Genomic DNA, 27546 nt, shown 5'->3' with positions numbered 1-27546 from the left:
AGCCTAATCCCTCACTTCAACCAGAACCCCGGTAATATAACAACTCTTCCAGATCCTAGTGTAGTAAAGACAAGTAAAACGAAATTTTGAACTACAAAAAACGAAACGAAATAGGATCTGTGTTTTAATCAGATTGACCAATGGCGGTTCATGCCAGGCCTTCCATACTGTGCCACTGACCATGAGAAGTCACACAGGAAAAAAAACCAGGGACTTTCTCCGCCAAAACTGGGATGGGTGAGTAAATTAAAATAACATTATCTGATTTTATTTATTGCTGTAATGGTATGTTTCTCTTACATCTTTATTAACATATTAAACCAATATTAAATAACGGGCTTTATAAAAATGAAAAAAAAAATTAATTTATTCATTTCAATAAAATTATGCAAAATCTTCTACAATTTAATGTAAAGTATATAGGAAATCATATATAGTACAGGGTGTATTATGAGGACGTCGCTAAAGGAAAGCGTTTAGATTTTGTTTATTAATGTCCGTTACAAATGTAGCATTATAAGTGTATTTACATGTATAACAAAGTGCATGATCAGGGAAGGGCGTGTTTTGCATCACAACTTTATATTTGATATTGGGTGTACTTAGTTAGGTTGAAAGGTCAAAAGTGCAAGTCCCTATCATTCTAAATTAAAAACTTTGGGTTTTTTTGTGATTTCACTAGTGTTTTGCAATTTCGATTATTTATGGTAAAACTACACTTATGTCCTCGACAGTCGCCATCCCAACACTACTATTGGTGGAAGAACTGGTCCAAACGACTAGATATTTGATACAAAATCCATGATATCTTTCTAGACAATCTACAAATCTGAACATACCCACCAATATGTATTACGATGCTAGACGATGGATGGGCAAGAACAGGCGTTAATGCACTTGCTAATAATAACGAACTTGTTTAATTTATTGTAGGCTTATTAGGGCATTTAAGTCTATAATTTTTGTTCCTGGTCATTTCGAATAACATACTTTAAAGAGTCAAACCGATTGACCTAATTATGCTGGGGGGAACATATCTTTAAAAGAAGTTGTAACATAGATTATAAAACACCTTGTACAATCATGTACTTAGCATACAGTAACCTGGCACACTATAGCTAATTTATTCAAATGGAACTTATTGTTACATATAAACGAAATTTAAAACAAAAATAATTAAATGACCAAGGCCCTTGAAAAAATGAATAAAATTTTGTCAGTTGAGGAAAAGTTGAAAGCTGTATGGCCTAATGACATTAAGGAATATCTCGGTAATCTTCTAAGTTAAAATACTTCCTTATAGTTAGCTAACCCAGCAATATATTATCCAATAAGAACTCATTGTGAAGCAAACATCTGCCTCGTGTACTAATAGCCAATCTAGTAGGCCTACAGTCTAGACTATATTAGCAACTATCAGTCAGGGATAAGCATAGCACTGGGAAATAAATAGCTTCTCTCAATTTCCAAACATTGTTATCATGGAACCTTATATCAAAGTCAGTTATCTAAGCGAGATGCCTTTACGATGCAGTAAGAAGACTCGAGTTATACATATTTTCACTTAAATTTAAGGTATTCAAATGGATTGAGAATGATCGTGTAATAAATGTATTTATAATAATGTAAACTATTTAGGCTCGACGATTTCTATTAGGCCAACACCACAAACATCAGATATTTGTTTACAGTGGAAGTTAACTATGATTTCTACTCTTCCTACAAACTTTCCTGTCATCTTAATTGTCTCCCGTAATTCTTCACCTGGGGCTATACTTTTTCTAAAAAGAAAACATATAAACATAAAACTATAGCGCATGTTAAGAAAATAACATTTATAAGGCAATAACAGAATGCTTCTTTTAATATGTAATATATAAGTTCATTCTATCTTACCCGAAAGGTTATAGGACCATCTAATTAAAAGATATTTAATCATGCTGATCATGGGAGTTTAAATTTGATCCTCTACATTGTGTTACTGACACTAATATAAATCTATCCATATTACGAAGCTCGCGTAATATTGATGTCTTGTACTGAAAGCATCTGCAAAAGCCTTTTTATGGTTGAAGCAATAGAAACAACCAATAATCCAAACGAGATGGCATACAACCACCTGCTCTCAAACTGTTTTTTTTTCATAGAATGTTGCGAAGAAATACTGAATGGTTCTTGAAGCCAGTTCTGAAAACACCACCCATCCCCAATTAGACTAAATTTAATTTTATGCAGAAATACAGAAACAAAATTAAAAAGTCAAAAACGTATAAATAGCAAAGGACACCACATCAGAATGCAAAAGAATACCGAATACTGCTCCGGAAGCAAAAGGGGACAGACAACACGAGGGAGAATATTCACTGAAGGCCTATTCATAGACACTACAAATTATCAGTTAATAAAAAATCTCCTTTGTGCCGGGGGGATAAAAAGATTTAACATCATAGCATCTCAATTCATAACAATCTCCTATAGGTCTATTGCCCGCCCTGAAGCCAAACAAATGTCGAATTTGGACACGACTCAAATAGCATAAAGATAACCAGTGTTAGCTAACGATAGTGTAGTGAGGGAGAAGCCAAGATGTAACGGGAAAAACCCGCCCAACAAATGAACAAATGTTCTATTCGGCTATTGACTTACTTTGTTTTGACACCTGTAATTCTTGATATACCAGGACCTTCCGCGTTAATAACACCATTAATTAAAGGTACACCTAGAGTGTTTACAATCTTTACAACTATATCAAACGGTTTGCCTTTCTCAGCATTACCTTCCGTCTACAACAGAACAAACAAAATTTGATGAAATTTAATCAAATGGAATGCGGTGGATTTGGCAAGTATTTTCATAACATATTCTTTTATCAGGAAAAGTCTGTGTCAGCATATTAATAAGAACCTCGCTATCCAAAAGTCGATATTTATCGTCACAATCATCGTCGATTACTGTATCCCAGCATCGCGTATATTCATTAATGTGCGAGATGGGATATATATATATATATATATATATATATATATATATATATATAACGCCCATTATTCTGCTAGAAATGATGACCCGGTCATGCAATGTGGAAAGAAAATGCCATAGTGACAGATACTATACATATGGCTACGAGACTTCATCAGCTCTACACAATGCCAAATTAAACAAAGAAAAACACACAGAGGGTTCCAGACCTCACAAAATGAAGTGAAATGGGGCTTAGCAACCTACTTTTCGGCACCAACCGGGATAATGAAGGCGGTTAAACGCCGTGCCGTGTGCTATGAGAGAAATTTTGCCCAGACAGTGGCGATACGGCCTACTATTATTTCGAATTCCAACTGTCATGGGTTTGTTTACGTGCGCGCCCACGTGTATATTGGGCACCGCCCATCCGAACGACTAGACATTGTTCCTTGCCAGGTCTTCTATCCTGCACCTCTGAAAAGAGGAGACCACGTTAGAAAATCCCGGGGAACTTTCTCGACCCCCGGTTTAGTGAACCTACGAGCCACCTTAGGCGCCATCTTACAGAAGCTTTAGTTGAAGGAAATAGGCCACTACCTTAACATCTAGTGTTGGTTTCTCTAACCAGAAGGATTCTCTGGCTGCAAAACGTTGTCCAGTTTCCCGCACCTTTGCCGTAGCATAAACATTTACATGAGCATCACCATCTTGAGTATTGATAAATTCACTACATTTTAATAACAACGAACAATCACCCTCTAAAATAAATAAATAAATATAAACCAAAATATCAAAACACAGCTTGTCAGGTAAAGACATGTAAAGAACTGTTTTTCAGAATCGAATAATACGCACGATTATGGGCAGTCGTAGGATCCAATCTGCCAACCACTTGGCTTTATATAGGGATCTTGTGTGTGTGTGTGTGTGTCTTACTGATGTTTGTGTGTCTGTTTACAAATTGTAGCTCATGTTTCTGTATTACTGTATGTTGTGTTTCTCCATTCAGTGCTACAGATAACCGACAGTTTATGTGAAAATCCATGATATGTCTAAATGTATTTTCAGAGACGACGGTTCGTTAAAGAACGACACCAAGATTTAAACACAGTGTTATATTTTTTGTGTGGTTATTATATGTGTACAGTGTCCGAAAGAAACTTGCAAGGTTAGTGGTGTCTCAGTTATTTGGTCCATCTGGAGATGCAACTTCCGAAGTTGTTCTCGAGCAATATCGAAGACCCTTTATTCGACCCATTCTCGCACCGGTCGGTTTCATATCCTATCCTAGAGATAGATAGATAAATAGATAGAATGAGATTGAAATCTCGTTTCGTTTATTTTGTTCTGATTTTTACACTACATCGTAAAGGGGAAAACGAGCGATATTGACATCTGGATAGGAGTATACTCTACTGCGTAACTGAATTGGAACATAATGTGGAACTTACCAGCAGAAGGTTCAGTAACAATAGTATTAACAGTTTCTTTTAAATCTGCACATGGTACACCAGTATAGAAAGCCGTTACCATACCAATACAAACATCCACAACACGACCAGCACTGCTGTCATTCTTAAACTTTAATGTCACATTTAAATCGCCAGATTTTTGAGTATCGCCCTGGAATCGGAATTCCATATCATCTTTACTAAAAGGTGTAATAGCAGGATCACATCTAAATGTCGTCCTGGAAGCCCTTTCTAATACTTTCTTGGCATCGGAAGAATCTGAAAACAACAAACCAACATGATGTCATTAAAGAACATAAGTAAGCTTCATCATTCATTGAAGTCACCACCTGTAATTTATTCCAAATGTGGACGGAGCCGCGTGGCTGCTCAATGAGTAAGAGGTGGGATCGCTAACGATAATCATTGGTTTCTGTGGCCTAATAAAAAGGGAAAAATCAATACCAGGTTGGGGAGGTGGCAACCGGAGTTCCCTGATGTATTTTGCCACAATTTTTGTAGACACCCAATCTTTGTTGACACCAATCATATATAATTGCGTGCCATATTATGTCTTTGTCCATTGGTCGTATCTTTACCCAAAATTAAAGACCGTATAAAAACGTACCATCCTTGTATTTATAGTCTGAAGTTATATCTTCTCTAGATATTGTACCAGCTGCCTTAGTACTAATACATCTACCACCAATATGTTTATCCATCTGAAACGCCACCATGTTTCCCTCACGATCAACTTCCCAGTTAATTCTATCAGCATTAACCTCGGCAAAGAGAAACTTAGCCTCGTATCCTAAATACAGTTCTCCTTCTTTAATAGCTTTAACTGATGCCGGACCACAGGTAAATACACCTTTATAATAGAAACAATATAAAATGTTATTTATTTTAAGTCAGACAATAATGAAACTAACGTTTCCTGATTTCTTGAGAAAGGTCTTCTAAACCATGAAATAGTTTAATGTCTTTAAAATTCTTTAAAGGATGTTCTTTTCAACCCTTAAATGGAGGTTCAAAATCCTGCAACAGCTTCTGCAAACAATTTAAAATCAAACATACAGTAAATTATATTTTCTTAAATTGTAATTGATGGTGAGAAGAATGCAGAAATAAAAACAAGTACCTTCGTTACATTCTTGAGGTGTTGGATCAAAAGCTTGCCATCCGTCATGACCACTTGGTAAATCGGGACGTTTAAACCATGATTCGTTCCATACATGATAATCCCTGAAATAATGTTTAAAATCGACTGTGGTACGTGGTCATTTGGAGTAAAACACTGGTCTCGCAACCAGAATATCTCTGGGTCTAGATCCTGGTAAAGTAATAGTGGGAATGTCTGTTGCTTTCTCCAGATAGTTAGCTATACTGAGTCGTCATTGAGAGCTCTTAGCGTGGGCTAATTTTACCGTTTCAAACTAATATTGTACAAAAAGCATAAATAATTTAAATGACCTTAAAGACGCTAATCGTCATTTGTATTCTATTCGGACAAGATCTAATTTTTCACGAATCTATCTAGAATGTACTCAGATTGATTACTAAATATTTAATTAAGAAAACACAATCAAAATACCAACGATAGATAATCTCCTGGCTTGAATTCAATCGGACTGATATGAAACCCATCAAAACATTTCAGCGAAATTTTTAGGCGGTTCTGATTTGTTTTGACCATATCCCGTTAATATCGGCTGCGGTGAATGCCAAATGTTGACAAAAATTTAATGCATCAGACATTTGGACTGATATTCCTTACAGAGAATAAACTTTCATTCTTACCATAAACCATCGTCCATGTTTGTTTTGGGTTTATTTTCTGAAGACCAATGTGAATCTAAAGCACTACTAAAATCACTGTCATGGGCTGATTTAAAACATGTCACACATCTTGTTGGTATTCCTAAAGCCCGTAGCACTGAAATACATTAAACAATATAATACGGAATTTTTTCCATAATGTAAATAACAAGAAAGACACAAAGGAAAGTTTCAAACGATTTGAGAAAATCTGATTTGAAATAATGAAATATAAACACCTTAATCTATCAGTTAACAGACATAACTATACTATTTCATATTCACAATCAAGAGAAGATAAAATGAAATTTAACCAGTATATTGCAACATTATTTTATTGTGTAGTTTGTTACTTACATGTTGTTGCAACAGCAGAAAAATTCCAACATTGACCAAATTTAACTCCCTTTCTTTTCTTAAGATATTCTTCTAGAATGACAGAACTACCATTCCATGTATAGGGTGCTACACCGTCATCATATTTACCCGACCAATTACCAGTCATTACACCAGCATCTCGTTCATTGGCTGTAATCTGAAAATCATAAGTTTATTCATTACATGGATTGGATAATCGGTCATTATTATTCATATTTAAATATTTGGCACAAAGTATTCCATATTCCTGAAAACAATTTGATAAGATCGGTAAGAATTTCTAATTTGACAGATCCACCACAACCAGGGGCGGATCTAGGAATTTTGAAAAGGGGGGGGGCGCCGCAAAATGAGGGCACTAACCGCGGAGACGCGGCACGCCGCTGAGAGGGGGGGGGGGGGTCCCCCAAGAAAATTATCCGTTGAAAAGTAGCCTTAAAATCGAGTAAAAAAGCCAGTTGATCACGCGACTCGAAAATTGTCAAGGCTAGCAAGGCATTATGATGGGAAAAAAGACGAATAGCCACTTCACTATTTCAGCCTTGTAACTTGTACTGTCCACACATGAAACAATGCTACATCAAGTTGCACTAATGCGCTCGGTGATGGGCATGAGTGTATAGTAGTATATGCCGCCGATTCCACAAGATGCTATCATTGATGTCTGTCTATAGTCACTCTATAGGATTAGGGCACCGTCAGCTAAACAACAAGAATTTGGGTCTGAGAAAGGGCACTTTCAGCAGTAAAAAGCCCCCCCCCCCCCTTGGATCCGCCTCTGACAACTCTTTTCTGTCTGTAGCTCATGTAATAAGTATAGGTATAATATTACTTATAGTGCTACTGTATTAATAAGTAGGATTACTTACACTTACAGCTTCATTGTATTAGTAAGTATAGGATAACTTACACTTTTAGCACCCCTGTATTGGATTACTTACACTTACAGCTTTATTGTATTAATAAGTATAGCATTACTTACACGTATAGCTTTGTTGTATTACTAAGTATAGGATTACTTAGACTTATAGCTCCCCTGTATTAATAAGTATAGGATTACTTACACTTTTGCCTATAGCTCTAGTTATAAGTATAGGATTACTTCTAGCAGCATCACCAAGTTCAGATTTGTCTAATAATGCCAAAGCTGCTACCAGACACACTTCATCAAACTATAAATAGAAAACATCAAGTAATATCGTTCTATTCAACAGACATAGTTCTCATAAACATGTTCTGAATTGTGATTTATAGACCAAAATTTAATTACGTATTTAAAGGGGAAAATTATTTCAAAGTATATTTGGAAATATTTCAATTTTGGAATATTCAGATGTGCTTCATATCCTTACTAAAAGCATATTCCCGAAGCAATAGCCCGAGAAATTCCTCTCTGCCCATAGCTGGATTGGCTTCTGATAGTTGAGCTTTTGAGGGAGTGTGTCTATTCTCCCCGTTCAATTAAAACTATCCCAAGTACAGCAACATGACAGCCCTTCGTTTAATCTGGGGTCTTCCCTAAAACTTTGGACGGTGATTTAAGGTATTAAAAACGGTGAAAGTCTTGTCCGTCTACATAGAGTGGGCATAAAATCGTGAGTCATGACATAACGTTATGTAAACATATTTGGTGAGAGGGAGAGAGAGAGAGAGAGAGAGAAATGGGGTTTAACGTCCACTCGACACAAACTAGGTCATTTCAGGACTAACAATATGGTTTAATTTTATTTCAATAATTCGCTTGCGCGTAGGGGTCTTTAGCAGTGGGAAGAAACCGGGGGACCCGGAGAAAACCCACGAGGCTGGACAGGCGACCCTACTCCTTGTCACGTACAACCGGGGATTCGAAACCACGCCAGTTGACTCAATGGCAGGCTTTATGATACAGCGCGCACGTGCTAACCATTCAGCCATCCAACCCCCCTAAACATATTTGATCAAATGCGAGGGGTGTGTATTAAAGGAAAATATGCAAAGATTGTTACATTAATAATCTCCAAAAATTTCAACTAAGAAAATGACGAGGAAAAGATAAGATCAATATACATATATATTTTTTTTTTGTAGAACAAAAATGAATAAGTCTGTCTAAATATCTAAATACAATAACCAACTCATTTTCTGGTATTCCTGATATATTGCATTCATATAGAATTTAGAACTATAAATGTTCTAATTGTTCTAATAAATAACAGTTATAATGTATGCAGAGCCGACATTTAAGTTTACGTTATTTTAGGACCAACCCTGCTGTTTAACATTTGGATACAATAAAATGTGTTTAAAATAAACAAACCTGTGCAAAGTTCCATGGTCGTACGCAATATTTACCAGCTGAACCTAACCAGATTCTTCCAGTAGGATTTAATACGTATTCTTGTCTCTTAACTTCATCATCAATAAATACTAAATCATCTATTAGAGAAATAAAATATAATTCATAGATTACAGCACCGTGGGTATTTGTCATTTTATTGCTTTGAACCCGGTTCTATTTAAACTGAAATGCTACACAAATCTATTAAATAAAAATATTAGATAATATGCTACGGGATGTATTCAAAATGAATTAAATGGGTGGCTATGAAATGATGCTTCTTGTTATTTATTATCTCGGTGATTAAAATACCAGATGCATATGATGTAATGTCTCGTCAGTAAAACCCTACAGGTAAACTTACCGATAATATTTAATTTCCATGATTAGGTCTAATGTGCAAATTGACGGGAGGCGGTTTCCACTTTAGTTCTTTCACATGTAGATGGGAGAACTGAGTTTAATGCCCGCTCGTCACTCGAGACTTACCAGATCATTTCGGGATCAATCTGATGGTATATGTTTTTACTTCCATAATTCGCTTGTGCCCAGTGGCTTTTATAGGTGGGAGGAAACATGAATTCCAGGAGAAAACCCAGGAAGTAAGGGAAGCGATCCTTCTGGAACCCATGGCTTGCATCGATAACAATTCATATAAATTATAGCGCACGTGTTAGTCCCACCCCAAAGATTGTAGACTGGAGTTATGATCAATGAAAATGAATGTATAACAGCATCCTGTTATTAATTTGTATACTTGCCTTTACACCAGGGATTAAATAGTATATAAATATCATCAGGATGTTTATATCGATATTTCTCTGGTCCATCCTTCTGTCTTTTATGAACTGTATCAATAAACAATTGATATCTTCCCATTATGGCACTGGCACTCGATCGTATTCTCAGTGTGACGTACTTTCCGTTATCTAGTACCATCTTATAACCCCAGCCATTAGGATCAATCGTTTCGTTACCAACTACTGGAATGACTGTACCTTTACTTTGTTGTGGTCTAGCACCTATTATATACATTTAATTTATCATTTATAGGCAATAGAGGGATAACTTTAGGTTCAAGAGCGTCCACAAGATATTTCAAAGTGATCAGTGCCAATAGCTCTGGCAGGAATTATCGGAAATCCTTTAAAATCAATAGGTTTCATGACCTCAGGGTATTGACTTTAGCCTCGCAAGCGTCCACTAGCAATAGTGGACGACGCGCCTACGGATGGACGGACGAGCCGACTGACGGATGATGGAGGGTGGGGGTGTCGGTGATGGGGGTATGGACGTATAAAATACTTGTTGACAAGTCAAATGCGAACACCCCGTCAAACAAGTTCAAAGAGGTTGCTGTATTGAACAGGGCCTTGTTTCTCGAAATCTTAACTAAAGACAAAATCCAAATTTTAGTAGATACTTCAATTTTGATTGGCTAAGCACTAAAATCAATCTAATATTATCCAATCAAATTACTAAAATTTCGTGACACAGGCCCCTAATTAAAAGAAGCGATAATAGTCATTCATTCACTTTCACCTGTATCGTATGTAGCAAACAGAGCTTCATTCAATACTCTAGAATGGGTTTTTGGGATTGGTAGCGATAATTATACTTCACGATTCTGTTTTGTTTGCGTTTTTGTAATTGCACTCACCAGTAACAAATTTCAGCATAATTTCATCTTCAGATTTCAGATAATTTCTTTCAAAATGTATGGTGATATCAAACTCTTGGCCTCGTCGTACAATTAGGTTTGGTAGTGTATAATCAGATGTATGATGAGCTTCCCTGTTGGAGACACGGACGAGGTCCACCGATTTTGGTTTCAATTCACCTTCTGTAATATCATATAACAAGTCGTCAAAAATGTGCGATTACTAGAATACCGATATTTGATCTTTAACAGATAATCAGAGATTAAGAGCCAGTTGCAACATCGTTATTAATTCACAGAAACAATTATGACCAATATCTAGGTAAATAGTTTACTATTATGTTACATTCATCGTTTCCAAACTCATTTTCTTTATTTAATTGGCAACCATAACAAGGAATGCTATTCAAGACGATATATGTAACGGACCACACGCTGTTATAATACATCGTTTTAAAATTCAGTTCTTTAATTAGTTGAGAACCAAATAAATATGTTGAGAGATAATCAGGGAATGTTATTCCAGACAATTTATGTAATGGAATTTAAATTTTAGAATTAGTAGGAATGTGTAACAGTTAATACGATCGCAGACTGATTAATAAACACACATTAATCTACCTTGTATAAGAAAATACATTAAGCAAATATAGTAATGGGTTGTCATGGAAACACAGGAAATTAAAATACAAACTTTATGGTTTCAGAAACCATATAAATTGCATGAATCTAAGATAAACACTTTGAAAATAAACAATAACTATGTCATGACCGGAAGAAGAAATCAACTGGTCGTGATTACAAAAAAAAGATAGGTTGCCAGGCAACGAAACATACGCCCACAGCAGCTAAATCGTCCGGGCAGTCAACAAGTGTTGTCGCCTATATTTTTACTTCTTTCAGTAATGAAACATTTATAATACACTAATCATTAGAATTTGTTTGGTTTTTATAAAGTTCTGCCCCATCCTAACGTTTAGTATACAAAACTTTTAATATCTTGGATTTAGCTGTTCAAGTCATAAAAATTCATTGAAAATCAATATTCTTGTTCGTCTCAAGCTCTTAAACTCTGTGTATCAATCTGGCAGTAATTATCGGAAATCGCTGAAAACCAATAGGCGTCTTCGTCTCATGACCTTAAACAGTGTGTATAAATTTAAAGTCAATCGGATATTAACTTTGGCCTTTAGAGCGTCCACAAGATTTTTTGAAGTGATCAAGGGCCATAACTCTGGCAGTAATTATCGAAAATCGCTGAAATTGAATAGTTGTCTTTGTCTCATGACCTTAAACACTGTGTATAAATTTAAAGTCAATCGGATATTAACTTTAGCCTCTAGAGCGTCCACAAGATTTTTTGAAGTGATCAAGGGCCATAACTCTGGCAGTAATTATCGGAAATCGCTGAAAATCAATAGGCTTCTTCATTTCATGGCCTTAAACACTGTATATAAATTTAAAGTCAATCGGATATTAACTTTAGCCTCTAGAGCGTCCACAAGCAATTGTGGACGCCGGACCGACGGACGGACGGACGGACGGACGGGGGCGACGACAATATACGACCACATTTCAATGTGGGCGTATAAAAACGATTGTGATTTTCATGCCAATTTTAGCATTCATACAAGAATTTGTCCAACACTCACTTCAGCTACTGCACATACAGTGAACAGTGTGGTGAGATTTCAGGTCAGGCATATCTATAGTAATAAGACCGCTTTTATGGAATTTAATAAGAATTAAAACCAATATATCGAACCTTCCTTCTTTTCTTTAAAGGCTGTTAGTGTTGCTTCATCTGTAAAAATGTTGCCTTCTGCGACAGCACCACCATGTTTTCTCCCTTTTAGATTGGAACCCAGTAGAGCTGATCGAAGATTTCCATAAGCAGAGGAAAACCTCTCTGACATAGTCGGCCTGAAATAAAGATAGTTTTTTTCTAAAAAAAAAATTTCTTATTGAGAATAGAAGAAATCAGAAGGGCGATTCCTTAAGTTTGGTGATGTTCTTCAAAATATTCTGAAATGCCATCGTCTATGATTTTAATGATACTGTTCGATGCGCTATTTTAAAACAGCATAAATACAATCCCATAAAACAGAAGTTCTAATAATAACGTTTTTATTTATTTATCTGATTTTATTTATGTCGTGTATGGTGGTTTAGAATACAAAGGTCCGCAATGGGAATTCCAAGATTCCAATATGAGGTGCAGGAAATATCATCTACGTAATTAACAGCATGGAACGATATATCAGAATTAAACGAGCAATACATTTGAATTTTCGTCAGCTGTTGTAAGTATAAATCACGACTGTAAGTGCATGATATCGTAAGGGAAACAGCTAACAACTAATACCTGTCTCATCAAACTCAGGAACAAACAAACATTTGTATTTGAGTTCTTAGGGTGTCTGATTTACTTTTGAACATTTCGGTTCTGAAAACAGCACGATTACGTTCTGATTTAGGAGAGCCGTGTTGATGTTTCTTTTAAGTATCTTACTAAGTTTTGGAAGCAATGTACCCCTAAGATTGAACCTATAGTTGCTGTTACAGCCTGATGTGTTCGTATAGCTATATCTTGTTCTTTTCTTACACCTCTGCTGGGATTTGATAGCTATCTCTAGTTGGGCTGTGAAAGCTATAGATTGCTGGGATATAATAGATATTATCTTTCTGGATTCTAATAGCTATTGTCTTGTTGGGCCCTGACAGCTATATCTTCTATGAGTCTGGTAGCTACAGCCTGTGGGGTTCACATAGCTATTATCTTATTGGGGTCTGAAAGCTACACCCTGTTGGGTTGAAATAGCTATTATCTTACAGGTATATGGTTAGATAGGCTTATCTTGTTGGGCTTTGATAGAGTGGTGGTTGGACACAACTATCTTGTTTGGTTCTAAAATAGATTTTTAAAAAAAGATCAATGTAATAATTGTTAAAGTTAGCCCGTATCGGCCGTATGCCCTTGCGATAATAAGCGCCATTATATTGGAGTATGTCTGCCTATTCCAGAACCAGTTGTGTTACCAGTTCATGAAATGTCTGATAATCTGACTGGTGCTTTTCGGTTCCCAGTTCGACAACACATATTCAGATCCAGAGCGAGCCGGGGGGGGGGGGGGCTCTGCGCAGACTCCATTAAATAGGGGTCCGGGTCCCGAAATTGCCGGAAACGGCATCTACTGCGCGTTCCATTTTTCCAATTTTGCAGCCTCGAAAGTGCTCTTCGCCTTAGATTCAGGCAATAGGAAGAAAGAACACTGCATGACAATAACATGTCCTCAATCGAGGTTTTGTGAACGTATGAAACTACAAAAATGTTCTAGTGATGCGCAATTTGTAACTTTGGCAGCCTTGACGTTAAGCATATGGAAAAATAGAAATAAGCTTAAACGATGTCAGCAAGATCACAAAGCTGTATCTTTTCATCGAAAAAGCTTTCTTAATTCATTGCCAAGATTATTCCAGACGACGACTTTCTTTTGCGTTTCAGTACATATCAAACTTTTAATCCCAATCTAATAATGTCAGTGTCTAATAAGAGAATCATTATTCAGCGCGAAGATAAACATTCATGCACTTGAAGTTTACGATTCCAGATAAGAAACAAACAACTGGTTTATTTAAATTTCTGAAATGTAATGATGCTGATACGTCGGAGATCTGTACAGACTATTCATTTATATTAGTACAAAAAATAATATAAACCTCTTTCGATTTTAACTAGGCGCCATCATCTTAAACTAAACATTTAATTACACCCTTTAATAACGATATAATGATATACATCTACCATGCAAACCAGCCTCATTTAAACACGCTTTCGCCATTTACTAAATGGTCCTGATAACATAATTATATCATAAAATTACCCATATATTACCTACCGTTTACCGGTTTCAACATATAGGAGGAATGAATACGATTAAGAGGGAAATATCACTTTAAAGGAGCTAACCTGTATTTTTTTGGAACTTAAAAATGGACGAAAATTGTTATTTGTAATCAGTTATAATGTTCGGCAAAATATGGGAAATCCAAATTGAATGACAGCATTATGGATAAATATTGAGGTAGAGGTTTACCTACTTTAAAAAAAAGTGATGAAAAGTAGGATGTTAAACGACATTCATTTGATCTCAATTCACTTTAAACAAGAAAGTGAATTTAATTAATTTTATTTACCATACTCAAAATATGGTAGAAGCTTCTGTTATACGGTATACACAGCCTCGGTATGTTACATAGATACGTGTGTACATTATGCATTGGTGTTATTTAGCTGTTCAGAATAACATGTCTAACTTGGAAATATCTTAATATCATCCTTGACACATTTATAGACTAGCATGCAGTAAAGGTTTTTGTTGTGGTAAAACTGTTTTTATCTCATTGTTGACTTCCTGTATAATTACTAACAACTGATTTATACACGGCTGCCAAACTGGAGGTATAAGTGTTTAGGTTATTTGCTTCCTGCCAGAATGAATAAGGTAGCAGAGGTATAATGGTTGAATGTCAGTTTAGTAGATATAATATAAACTAACAAGAATAGCTAACAGATGTTAATAGTTTGTTGGTTTAAACAGCTTGTTGTCTATCTCCAGGCTACAGATCTATATGAACTATAAGAACTCTGTATAAATCAAATCTATTTATTCTGGAGTGTACGTGATTACACGTCTTGCAGAAAACTTAAATGTAATCTAACAGACATACTGGATCCTGGAACTACTGATGTTTTAACATCCGCTTATAGACAGGGTCACGCCCCCACCCCCACCCCTGCATCTGAAAAAAATGTCGCTTTTGTGATTGCAGTTTTTGTCACCAGTTAGAAATATCTCCTTGAAAACAAAACATATTAAACTGGTGCATATTAAAACCAATATTCCTGTGGTAGCAAAAATATTGATGTCACGTAAGAGTTATCGCCTCTCGTGTACAGGGGGTTTAAACAGAACACCAGGAGGGGTACTGGAAGTAATCTGTTAAAATTACACTTACGAATATTTAGAAGTTTTATAGTCATTGCTCGCTGTACGTGATTACTTCAGACAATTACGTATAAACAGTTTGTGAACCGCTGTGAAGGCATACATATTTACTGGCTTAACAACATATTTTACATTTGTACTAAACACTTATATGTTCTGACATGTTCTCACCTGGAGGCATGAACTATTTCATCATCTAATACAGAAACAGCTTATATAGTTTACAATAGGTAAAGTTAGAATCAGAGATACCATCTCAATGCCATCTCATTTCTAATTCCTACAAATATAATCTGCAACATTCATATCTTAATGTACGCTCGGTAAAGTTCTGTCCATGCCTTGTACTCAGTTTCAAAAATCAGGCAGTGTGCATGCACTTTCATCTTCTAAAACACCCGGAAATATAGACCCAGGCAATACATATTAGAAAGTGGTGTTACTAAAAGTCATATTGGTCCACAAATTATTAAAATCGATCAATCTAAAGTTCATATTACTTTCGAAACGCCCTCATATTAACAAGAATTGGCCGTCAATCACCGAAAGAACACCCGCAAACAACGAGGTCAAGATGCTAACTAACTTAGATTTAAAAAAACCAAAAACAAGTCACAATTACTATGTAAAGAACATTTACCCAGAAATCCGCCCCCCCCCCACCACCACCACCACCACCATTTTGAAAAATGTACCATAACCTTATCGCATTGCGTCTTTATTTAACATTGCCGTATTTGGTTTGTTATCGGTAAGAATAGGTCGTTTTTTCTTCATACAAAAGATCGTTCCTAAAAAAAAGCACAAAATAATATAGGTAACGTAATTTCTTTGTTATAAAGGTGGAACCTTCAACACATGGCTATAGTATTTCCTATAATCGTGACCAGTCTGAATTGGTTAAAACTTGTACTGAATGAAAGAAAGAAACACGAACACGTGACGAATCCCTTTACAACAAAAAATGACTATTTTTAGCTCTCGGGTGTGGGTCATCGAAGACGACCTTTACTTTTTGTACGACGTATATTTAGAAAGCAAGTGAGGGTTGTATATATTATAGTGTTTATCTACATGCACAATAACACTAAAAACCTATATAATAAACATATAGATGACAATCTAAGTATTTTATATAACGACGTAGTAAGGTGAATAAAAGAGATAAGTTTAAAAATTGGTTCGGGGCGGTTCCACAATAAAAGAGTCTCGGGCAACCAAGAACACAATTTATTTTAGCCAGAGTGCCTGAATAGTTGAGGGGGGGGGGGGCTATCTGAGTGACAGGGATGTTGGTCCGATACCTTGAGGCATTCATTCGCCGTGTTTTTGTCGAGGTATCTTTAACCCTATAATAATGTATTTATATCTTAACCCCGACGTCCTGTTTGCAAGTAGCCAAACACAAACATATATATTTTTTAATACATAATATTCTCAACATGACTGGATTCGCCACTGGCATGATCTATACTGATGACATTTCATAATAAATAATATAAGGAATATTAATATCAATTTGTCGACTGAAATTAGTGCAAAATGTCAACAATGTTAGCTACAAATAACGGATTCCATATTTAAATGTACATATTAGTCTTCTACTACAAAGTATATAAGAGAGCTTTGAAATGAATACAGTAGCAAGGACGTTGGTAAATATTTTATTGAGGTGTGAAGCTTTCACATTTCAACACCATCAGTCATCGTTAAATACACAGTATAATGTAAATGTAAGTCTCTAGTTTGCTGTCATTAGATCTAAATAATTTACCAAATACATTGTGAATCCAAACTATCTTCCCGATTAGTTGTAAATACTATTCAGTCTAGAACACCTGGTATCGCTCATCATATAGTTTCCTATAGGTTAAAGATGGCAATATTGAACGTGGTTAACTAAAAACGCCCCCCGACTGCCAATATTGGACGTCTTAACGAAGGCCCCGTTCGCCCCATTGCCAATATCGGACGTGGTAACTAGAAAGCCCCAACTACCCCCACTGCTAATAATGGACGTGGTAACTAAACCGTCCCAACTACCACCACTGTCAATATTAGTCGTGGTAACTAAAATTCTTCTGTCACTGTCGTCCATAATAATATGAACCGTTGCAACTTAAACGTGTTGACCACAACCGTCACTATGGGACGCAGTAGCATGGGCTATGCGCTAGTAATGTCGTATATTAAATGCATTTATTTCAAACCACTGTTCATTCATTCGGTATAATATCCCACTTGTCTTGTTATATTATATATGTTAATATTTTATAGTCCTCCTTCAATACAATTAGAACACATGCATAGTTCGTATGGTTGAGTGAATTTGAATAATAATGTCTTTATTAATATTTTATCCATGTTTTTTGCTTGAATGTCTTGAATAATAATAGTAACACTATCACGCACATAGAATGGCTATAGTCGAAGAATGTCAATGATTTAATTCAAAAGATGTGAACAGGTATAAACAGCGAGCTGGTTCGATGTAAGAGAAGAAAAGGGTGTCCTTCGATTACATGTACTGTGTGCCCAAATAAGTCGTTATATATAGTAGTTTTGCTTTAAGCGTCGTTCTATATTTGTTTGTTATTCCGAGCTCAATTGCTCGGGTAATTGAACGGGAAATATATAGGTCACAATTACTGTTTCTACGTTTCGACAGGGTTTCTCGAGTCTTTATCTAGCAATAATAAAAACTAGAGAAGCTTTTCAAAACGTCGCTCAGTAATAAACAGTAATAATATTCCACAGAACTGTGACGCGTGCGCGTGTATGCTCTGGTGAAAGTAATATTTTGCGGGGCCTATGACCATTCCGCTTTTAAAAAATAATTCTGTATTCGCCTCTCTGTGGTATATTGTTGTCTACGGGGCGACACATTGTTCAAGCATATAAATGATAAACATATGCCAGATTTTCCGCCTAAAAGGGCGTTCATAGAAGTCTATTTACGACTTAAAAGAAATATTATGCTGAAATATTACTTCAATATAAATGTAATTAAATGAAAATGCATAATAGTGTAGCTAAAGATTTTTAACGATTATGGAAGGTTTAACTAAAATAATAAAGGGTGGTACAGTTTAACTTCCGCGAACGTCTTTTAGGCAACTGTTTTTTTTATTTGCAGTGATAACATTTTGCAATTATTCTTGTAATTTCAACAATGTATGAACAATGGTATTCTATGTTACGTTTATGGCGTTTTCGTGTTTTTTGGTTTATTTGCGAAACAGTTGTGTCAGTCCACTGAACATCGCTGCATATTGTGCTATGTGTATAATGCATATATGATATAAAAAATCTCATGAGTTATGGTTGTTATTATGACAAATATTTATATAATAATTATGGTAATTATGTAACATTATGTAAAATTTCTGAGACAATGCACTTTCGAAATTACAAAAAGACATCTGGGACACCTTTCTAAAAGCACAAAAGTAGCTGTTTCTCTAGAAAGATAAAATTAAATATCGAATGAAGGGGCTAATTAATAACTTTCATGTTTCAAAAATATAATTGCCTAGTGGTTAAAGTCAAAAGCTGCATTGTTTATCATTTCTATAATTGTCTCTAAAACTGCCTAAGGATCAAAACTTATATTATTTTATGCATTCGGAAAACATAATTTTTCAAGGATGATACTGTACTATTTTAGTTCGATATGCAGGAAACTATGACGATACTATTAGACAAATAGATGTCAACAGCAACTAGGAAATAAAATGTAAATCAACTTACTTGGATACGTCATATCCAGCCATTGCTGTTGATGATAACTGGTGAAATTAATCCGTACAGCTGCACAATTACCCTCTAATTTTCTCTATTTAAATGTCAATTTTTACAGGTTTAAATGCGAGATTAGCAATAAAAAGTAACGGTATAGAGCCGGACTATTTTATAGTCCGTCACGTTTGTACACTATTTCCCTCTTCGTTTGCTCGAGTGACTCACTGAGTTTAGGCGTTCAATGTTGTTGACATATGGTAATATAGTAAATACAGGCCGACAAGTCAAGGGCGTGTGCGTATAGTAACTATTCGGTAGTATACTTTATATAAATCTCTATATACACCGATGTCTTTTTCCTGGGTATTTCTGGAGATCAAAATGTATTTGTAGTAACACGTGTGAGAAATATACTGACAGAACTAAAGAAAGTCGTGTGATTCCTTGAACTAAAATAAGACACAAATCGTTGCAGATGTGTTGCAGGTGAGCATCTTTATAGCAGCACAACGGCATCAAAATTTTGGCCACTCCCCCCGAAGAAGTATAAATTATCAAACGGAGTTCAGAAGTCATCATATATCAGTGTTGGTTTAATCTTTCAAGGCAAGAGCAGATTTTTCTTTTTTCAATTCCAATTTATTTTTTCTGCATGTACGAAGAGTCATGTAACGAAGCTATCTAATTTTCTGCTAAATTTGACTAGTTGCAATTTTGGATGCATTGGCCAACACTAACTGTAACCCAAAGGATACCGTGGCGACGCTATTATTAGCATGGGCGGGGTATGCCTTTCTCGGGATTAACACTGTTTACGATATTATCCTCATCAATTTATTTATCAGTTCTCTATATACATGCAATCTCCATATTTGTCATTTAGTTATCTTTTTTAACAATTCTCGTAGTACTGTACTTGACCAACGAATTTGGGTTTGGGAATTTTAAGTACGATTCAAACAGGGCTCTGGCGTGGGTCTATGATTGGGAAAAATCAAGCCTCAAAGGCCTAGATAATGGTTATATTATTGGGTCCGTTCTGGGTCCAGCCTTTTCTTAAATCCCTTGCCAGGAATAATAGCACCCCGCTTCCCTTTTCAAAATCCTGTATCTGTTGGTCCTATGACCACACCCCCGTGGAACATGGAAAATCTTGATCACAAATAACATTAATCTGAGGCAAACAACTCGTCTGAAACCTGTTCTCAATCAGTCAATAATTTACTAAATATACAACATCTCCTTAATTTTCTCCAATTTTCTCCGCTCGGCAAACAAATTTTTGCTTGCCCATTCTGTTTCAATAAATATCTATCGCCCTGAATTAGTCACAAATACAAGAAAATACCGCCACCATAGCAGCCCGGGTTTTTGACTTGGATATCAATACAAATAATAATAATAACTTATTGTATGGGAATCTTCGACAAAACGTACAAACGCGGTTATTACTAAAACGTGTTGTATGTGTTGTTCCATAAAGATGACTATTCGGAACATGTTGTTGCCTATGGAAACGTCCCGTTGCGGCCGTTATCATAAAGTAATTCACTTAAACGTATCCATTACTCGATGCAGTCACTCATTGGACTAATCCATGATTTTGAAACTGAAGACATAGAAGTTAGCTGAAAACCAGCACAGTTAAGAGACATACTTTTGGATTTAACGCTTGCAACCTAAAGCCTCAGTATCCTATTTACCCATCACCGTATACATCGACCGAAGCAGCTGTAATCGGTTACAAGGTTGGGTGAATTGTCTCCCTTTATCGTTGTTTACAAAATCTTCAGTCTACGTATTATGCTTAAAGTCTATTACTTCCATATTCATAAATGCGATATAATTAAAACTAGGACAAATAACGGGTCTCAAATCGCTTTGCAGTCATTAGAAATAACATATATTTGTGTAGGTCTATCACGGGACCTTAGATATGGACCGTATAAATAGCACATGGTCTCACACCATCTCCCTTTCTCTTTAATGTTTTCGAATATCAACTCCGTTCTGTTGACAAAAGTTTACTTGACTGTTCTCTAAGGGCATTGTAATTTTCACAAGACCATTTCTTGAACCACAAGTGAAGGTGTATTTTTACCTTTTGACAGAGAAAGGTGTGATCAAAAATTTTACGTAGTGAACAAGGGTCATAACTCTAGAAGTAATTAACGGAAATCGGTCAAAATCAGTAGTAGTCTTCACTTCACTAATTTCAACAAAGCATATCAATTTCATATCGGATGATAACCTTTGTCAACAGATGGAAAGAAATGGAAGTACGGAAATTAAAGACAACCTGTCTTACTAGAAAAACAACTCATGCTGCGCGCACAGGACAAAAATTTAAAGTTATAACTAACTGAAAACTTATTAGTTAATGTGGTGATGTAGGGAGCGCTTGGTATGTATTGTCCGAATGGATAGCGGTTTTGAGAACAGTGTGAGACTTAAATGTACAACAGACTTTGCGATTAAACGGCGGAAAAAGAAGATGGCATGAATTTACTTATGGTAAATGGACAGCGGGTAATTGCAAATGCCAGTTGAAATGCCCCCTCCCCCACACACCCACACCCGTTAATCAAGTCACGCGAGAGAGAAAGAGAGAGAGAGAGAGAGAGAGAGATGGGGTTTTAACGTCCACTCGATACAAACTAGGTCATTCCGGGACTAACACATGGTTCAATTTTATTTCAATAATTCGCTTGTGCGTAGGGATCTTTAGCAGTGGGAGGAAACCGGAGAACCCGTAGAAAACCCACGAGGTTGGATAGGCGACGTACAATCGGGGAATCGAAACCACGCCATTTGACCCAATGACAGACCTTAAGATACAGCCGTGCACGTGCTAACCATTCGCCCCCCCCCCCCACACACACATAGACGTGACAAACAAGGCACACAGTTTGTTCGTGGGGGAGAGGGGGGGGGGCATCTTTAACCGATGTAGGGCAATGAAGTGGTAGTGACGTTAAAAATGCTTTATGTAAGAGATAAGTCTGCCTATTGCGAGTATCAAATCACACAGGTTGTACGTGGGTGGGGGGGGGGGGACATCTTTAACCGATGTAGGGCAATGAAGTGGTAGTAACGTTAAAAATGCTTTATGTAAGAGCTAAATCTGCCTATTGTGGGTTATTTTTTCCTGGCTTCAAATTTTATATAAACTACTATTTAGACATTTATTCACATGGCAAGCCTATAATCAGCTCTCTAGAACATCGGATGGCCGAGATTTAAATGGATTTGAACACCTGCGAGATTTAAAAATTAACGATAACATGGATACTCTCGGTTGTCAAAGGCCGATGCTGTGACAATAAATAGTCTAGGCTACATCTTCAAACAGTCATAACTTCGCCCAGAATAAAGTAATTTGAATGAAATTTTCAATATGTTCATTTTTCATTATCGTTTTGTGAACTGTTATACCAAGAAGGGTCAGATTTTTATCTAAATGTTACAATGCAGCTTTAACATAGGCCAAACAGCAATTGATGCAGATGGAATTTTTCATACAAGAAAAAAAACAAAACATATAGCCAACAACTACAATCAGAATTTAGGTATATATAAATTCCTTACATATCTTCTCTAATTCAATGCCACATTACAATGCGTGTAGTATACACGTAGCGTGTGCTAATGTTGCGGCGTGGCAAGGACTTTACTAAAGACATCTGGTTAAATTACATAATAAAGGAAAAAATGAACTAAATAAAATTATAACAAACATAATTTTAATGTTGTCACGTATATATATTTCAACACTAATATAAATCTTAAGGGGAGAGGGGGGGGGGCATAATTATTAATTAACGAGCATCATATGGGATAAAAAGACCTGGGGGGAATTTGCGCCCCTTTTCACCTGCGCCAGGGGGCGACTTCTCCTCCAGCCGTCACCCCCAGTCTTGCTATATATATACTGATCTGTTTACACCTTCCTGATATGTTTGTCGTACTGTAGTATATATATTAAATGGGTCTAACCAGGTAATCTCTTCTTGGTGTATTTAACACGTATTCTCGCAGTTTAAAAACATTAATATCCTGTCTAAAACTGCTGGCTCCGTTCCAGATCATTTCATGTTTTACAAATTGCTGGTGTAAACATATCTCAGAAGAAATTAACGTAAATTGAAATAAAAATTATCTAAATTACTTAATAACCTGTAGAAACGGGAGATACGATTTAAAAATCAAAGACCTATACGTAGTCAACATTCCCTAAAATTTCAATGATTTGAAAAGGTCTTCAATTCCCACATCGATCTATAAGGCTTTTCGTACGCCTTTTGGCCTCATTGGGCCTTTCTTTTGCAAAAGTTGACAAGCTGTAAAAGTAAATATTTTATTGTTTATTGTGTTGATAAACTTTTTTTTAAATTTGGCTTGGTTCTTAAGACCAAATGAACAATCACAGTAAATTTCAAACATTGACGGAAGATCATGAGGCCCCAAAAAACTGAAGAGTACCCACCACCAGCCGCGTCGTCCGTGCTATAATAGCCCCAAAAACAATGTCAACAAATCCCGCGGAAAATTTCAAAAACATCTATACTAAGTTTCTAAAAAAATTTCTAAAGACCTCTGCAAGGGTACACAGAGTTAAAATGATAATTGGAAACTAATCCTCATCGCATATATAGCAATCATTATAGTTCATATAGAATATCATTTTGGTGGATTTTAAAGTGGCATTTCATAGTATATAGAGAAGAATAAAGTCCCCCGACCCACACACACACACACACACCAAACTATTTCTCACTGCGTTCTGGAAATTGTTGCCAAACGGGCTCAAAGTCTGGGTGAACTAAGTATACGTAGTAGCAACTGTTTACGAACTGCTTATAAACACCATGGACGGGGTGCTCTAGAACTTCGAGTGGGTTCAAAATTTTCCCCTTCCTGCAATTAGACGGAGTGACAACGTGACTACGAACGGAATTACCGTACTATGAACGGAATTGCCCTACTTCGATCCTACAGGGCCTTGTAAGAGCATCAAATAGCAGTACGACCGGGTCAATTTGTAGCAGTACGCTCGGACAAGGTAGAGTATAAAAAATATGTGCTGTTTCGTCACTTGTTCATCATTTCGCTGGAATGCCCCACATGCCTGTGGTACCCTGGATGGGAAACATATAGCCATCAGAAAGCCTCCCAAGACTGAAAACATGTACCACAATTACAAGGGCTTCTGCTGAATAGTGTTATGGCCTTTGTAGATGCATAGATGTTGGCGTTTGTGGGAGCCAGTCTGGTTCCCAAATCTGCAATCATTCAGATTAAATTATAGAAATAAAAAAATAAACACACCAATAATAAATTCAAATATGAAAGGTTTTATAATTACATGCAGTAACATCAAAAAATAAGTAAGTATGAATTATGGGTTTTTAAATTATGTAAATAGTCACCCGCCCCCACGAAATAAAATAAAATAAATAAAGTATGTATACTGCTTATTGATGCTCGACCACGTCACGTTGTAACACGTCCCTACTAGTAGGATCGGAGTACGGTGTAATTCCGTTCATTATACTGCAATTCCGTTCATAGTACGTCCATCTCGTTTTAAGAAAGTTGCCCCTCCGTCTAATTGCAGGACGGGGAAAATTTTAAACAGACTCAAAGTTCTAGAGCACTCTGCCAGTCAGAGCCCGCCCACAAAGTTCTTAAACAGATCGTAAACAGTTGCTAATGTTTGGCAACATTTTCCAGAACGTTGTGAGAACTAGTTTGGTGTGATGGGAGCTTGATCACCACAGCTCGAAGCGTCGAACGGGAGGAGGAATGGCAAGAACGCGATCGGGTTTTATAGCCATTGAGCCAGGATGGCATTGCACACGCAATATGAGAGCGCTTGAACGCGCTAAGAACGAGACGGGACGCGTTGAACTGTCCCTAAACTGGGTTACAAACTAGTTAGACCTAGGTAGAACCAATTGCGGACGTATTGGGAACGGGGTAGAACTAGTTACGAACGGGTTTGCTTGGACTATGGCAAATTTACTCGATCTGAACTTGATATGAACTGACTGTGGACGCTGTACAGACGAGATAGACGTATTGGGGACTGTTTACGAACGCACTAGGATCGTATTATAGACATTATTTACAGATTGTACCACAACCACAACCCGTTTTACGATTTTCTATGTCCTTTTCCAGTTTTCCAGAATGTAGTGAGAACTAGTTTGGTGTGACATGGGCGTAACAGAATGTCATATTGATTGACCCTAATTTAAGGTAACACGATAATATGGCTATGAAACCACACCCTCGGTATCCCCAGTGGTCTCATTCCGTTAATCCATGGGGTATTCATGTATTCAAATTATCTGCCCTTGGTCGTAGCTTGATTCTACGAACCAATCAAAAAACAGTTTACAAACCAGTCTTAGCCTCATTGTTCCGTTCATAACAATATGACAGCTTGTTCGATCAATCATGAGATTTGCAAGAAATTTAATATAAAAGAAGTGTGCACACAAACATATGTCCCAAAACATCTTTTTTATGGGAAATATGTTTTTATGTCAGTCAAAACAGGTAGTGGAAAGTCGTTATGCTACCAATCGTATCCTGTTATTGGTCGAGAAAAATAGCACAATCATCACGGGCACAAGGGCAGAGAAATTCGAATACCCCCCCCCCCCCACTGCCCCTCCCATTGGATGTAGTCAGATGTATAGTGGAACTTACATTTATGTTTATTTAAAGCTTGTTACATGTAAGTGGTGAAATTCTTGTTACATGTAAGTGGTGAAATTTTAAGGTTGTTAAAATCTCATCAATTTGTGAACCCCCAAAATAGTTCTGTTGTCGATATGCTCCGGAATTGTACCCGTGCATAATGTCAATGGATAGGGTAATATAAATTATTAGTGAATATTCGACAGGTGATTGATTCGCGGCAATCTTTCACGAAATTTCTTATAGGACTTTTGAATATAGTTTCTAAAAAAGTGTTCTGAAAAGCATTTCAGGTGTAGCATTATTCAAGAAACTCCAAGAGATTTTTTAAAAAATCGAACGCTTGAACTTAAGCTCTGACTTTCTGTTCTCCGGGTGCTTCTGTAATGCTATGAATATATTATAGTTCTTATCAATTTAAAAATGAAAATACTCTCTGGCAACCATATCGGCTATTTCCAATCAAAATTAGAATGTGTTTCCTTCCTCTAGTTAGTTAGACGTGTAACAAAGATATTTTAAGCTCCATTGGGGTTCTTAAAAACAGTCAGATCTAAGAATCACGTAATGCTACGTAATATATTAACGGATATATTTAACAGTTTCAAGGCTGTATAGGCCTACACAAAGTTGTCTTTTGAAATCCGATCTTCACAAATGTGATGGTCGGTACAAAGCAAGAACTGTTCCGACTAAATGGATAAGCGTAAACTATGTGCTCTAAAAAAAATCAGCTCTTTTAAATTTCGACCTGCAGCACAAGTTAACTTTTTAAAACTTAATATATCAATAGGGACATTTAAGACTTAATTAAACAATGACTCTACTAATTATAAGCCATTTTAATAATTACCAATCTTTCTAACAACGGAACGTCGCCTTTTAAAAATTTATAATTCATTACATGTAAATTCGAACGGTATTAAATATTAATTTTACAATCCCTTTACAATGGCCGCCTTTTGATAAAAAAAAACAAAACAAAAAAAACATAAAAAGATACCAAAAGAATTAAACCTTTTCATCTTAGTACGTTAAAATAAGATATTTATTGCAAGATTAAGATGGTTTACTGAAAGTCAAAGAATCCAAAATCAGTGTCCTTGAAACTAGAAATAATAACTGGACTTTAAACACATCCTGAAACAGGGTAAAAGAATTGGTGTAATTTTGATCTTATATTATTATAAATAAACTTACTTTGGTTCCGGCGGTTGCAAATCATATTTATCTCGATGCATATTAAAATCTACAAGAGTCACAAATTGATATCTCTTGTTTATAATGGCTTTGAGTTTATAATAATAACAGCTATAACACTCCTGTATTCTTGTTTTCCTCAAATACCACTCATTTCTTAAAACACTTCCGGCTTCTATCAACTCATCCTCTTTTCTTACACTGATTATATTTACTTAACATGCGCATGCTCGATGGAATTTCAGCTGCTGAGGAATTTCACATGGCACTGGTGTTACGAGAAGTGTAAGAACTTTCAGGATT

The 27546-nt window shown here is 36.2% G+C and overlaps 1 protein-coding gene across 2 annotated transcripts; it reads right to left on the bottom strand.

Annotated features, from left to right (window-relative positions):
• Positions 1-252: 252 nt before the first annotated feature.
• On the bottom strand, positions 253-27546 carry LOC126816790 (protein-glutamine gamma-glutamyltransferase 4). 2 transcript variants are annotated; one of them, XM_050543503.2, is made up of 14 exons: positions 27244-27546; positions 12351-12508; positions 10586-10768; positions 9687-9947; positions 8905-9023; positions 7673-7780; positions 6588-6765; positions 6213-6348; positions 5554-5657; positions 5041-5283; positions 4413-4691; positions 3559-3719; positions 2647-2783; positions 253-1781 (listed from the first exon to the last, which is right to left on the bottom strand). In XM_050543503.2, exons 1-14 carry the CDS (start codon positions 27282-27284, stop codon positions 1631-1633), a joined length of 2259 nt encoding a protein of 752 aa, XP_050399460.1. In that variant the 5' UTR covers positions 27285-27546; the 3' UTR covers positions 253-1630. The 2 variants fall into 2 exon arrangements, with proteins under 2 accessions (XP_050399460.1, XP_050399461.1); XM_050543504.2 differs by lacking the exon at positions 27244-27546 and adding an exon at positions 19345-19584.

Source organism: Patella vulgata, chromosome 3 (assembly GCF_932274485.2).
Source record: "Patella vulgata chromosome 3, xgPatVulg1.2, whole genome shotgun sequence".
Taxonomy (NCBI): domain Eukaryota; kingdom Metazoa; phylum Mollusca; class Gastropoda; family Patellidae; genus Patella; species Patella vulgata.
The sequence above is the reverse complement of the archived record's forward strand: the minus strand, read 5'-3'. Positions and strand labels throughout refer to the sequence as shown.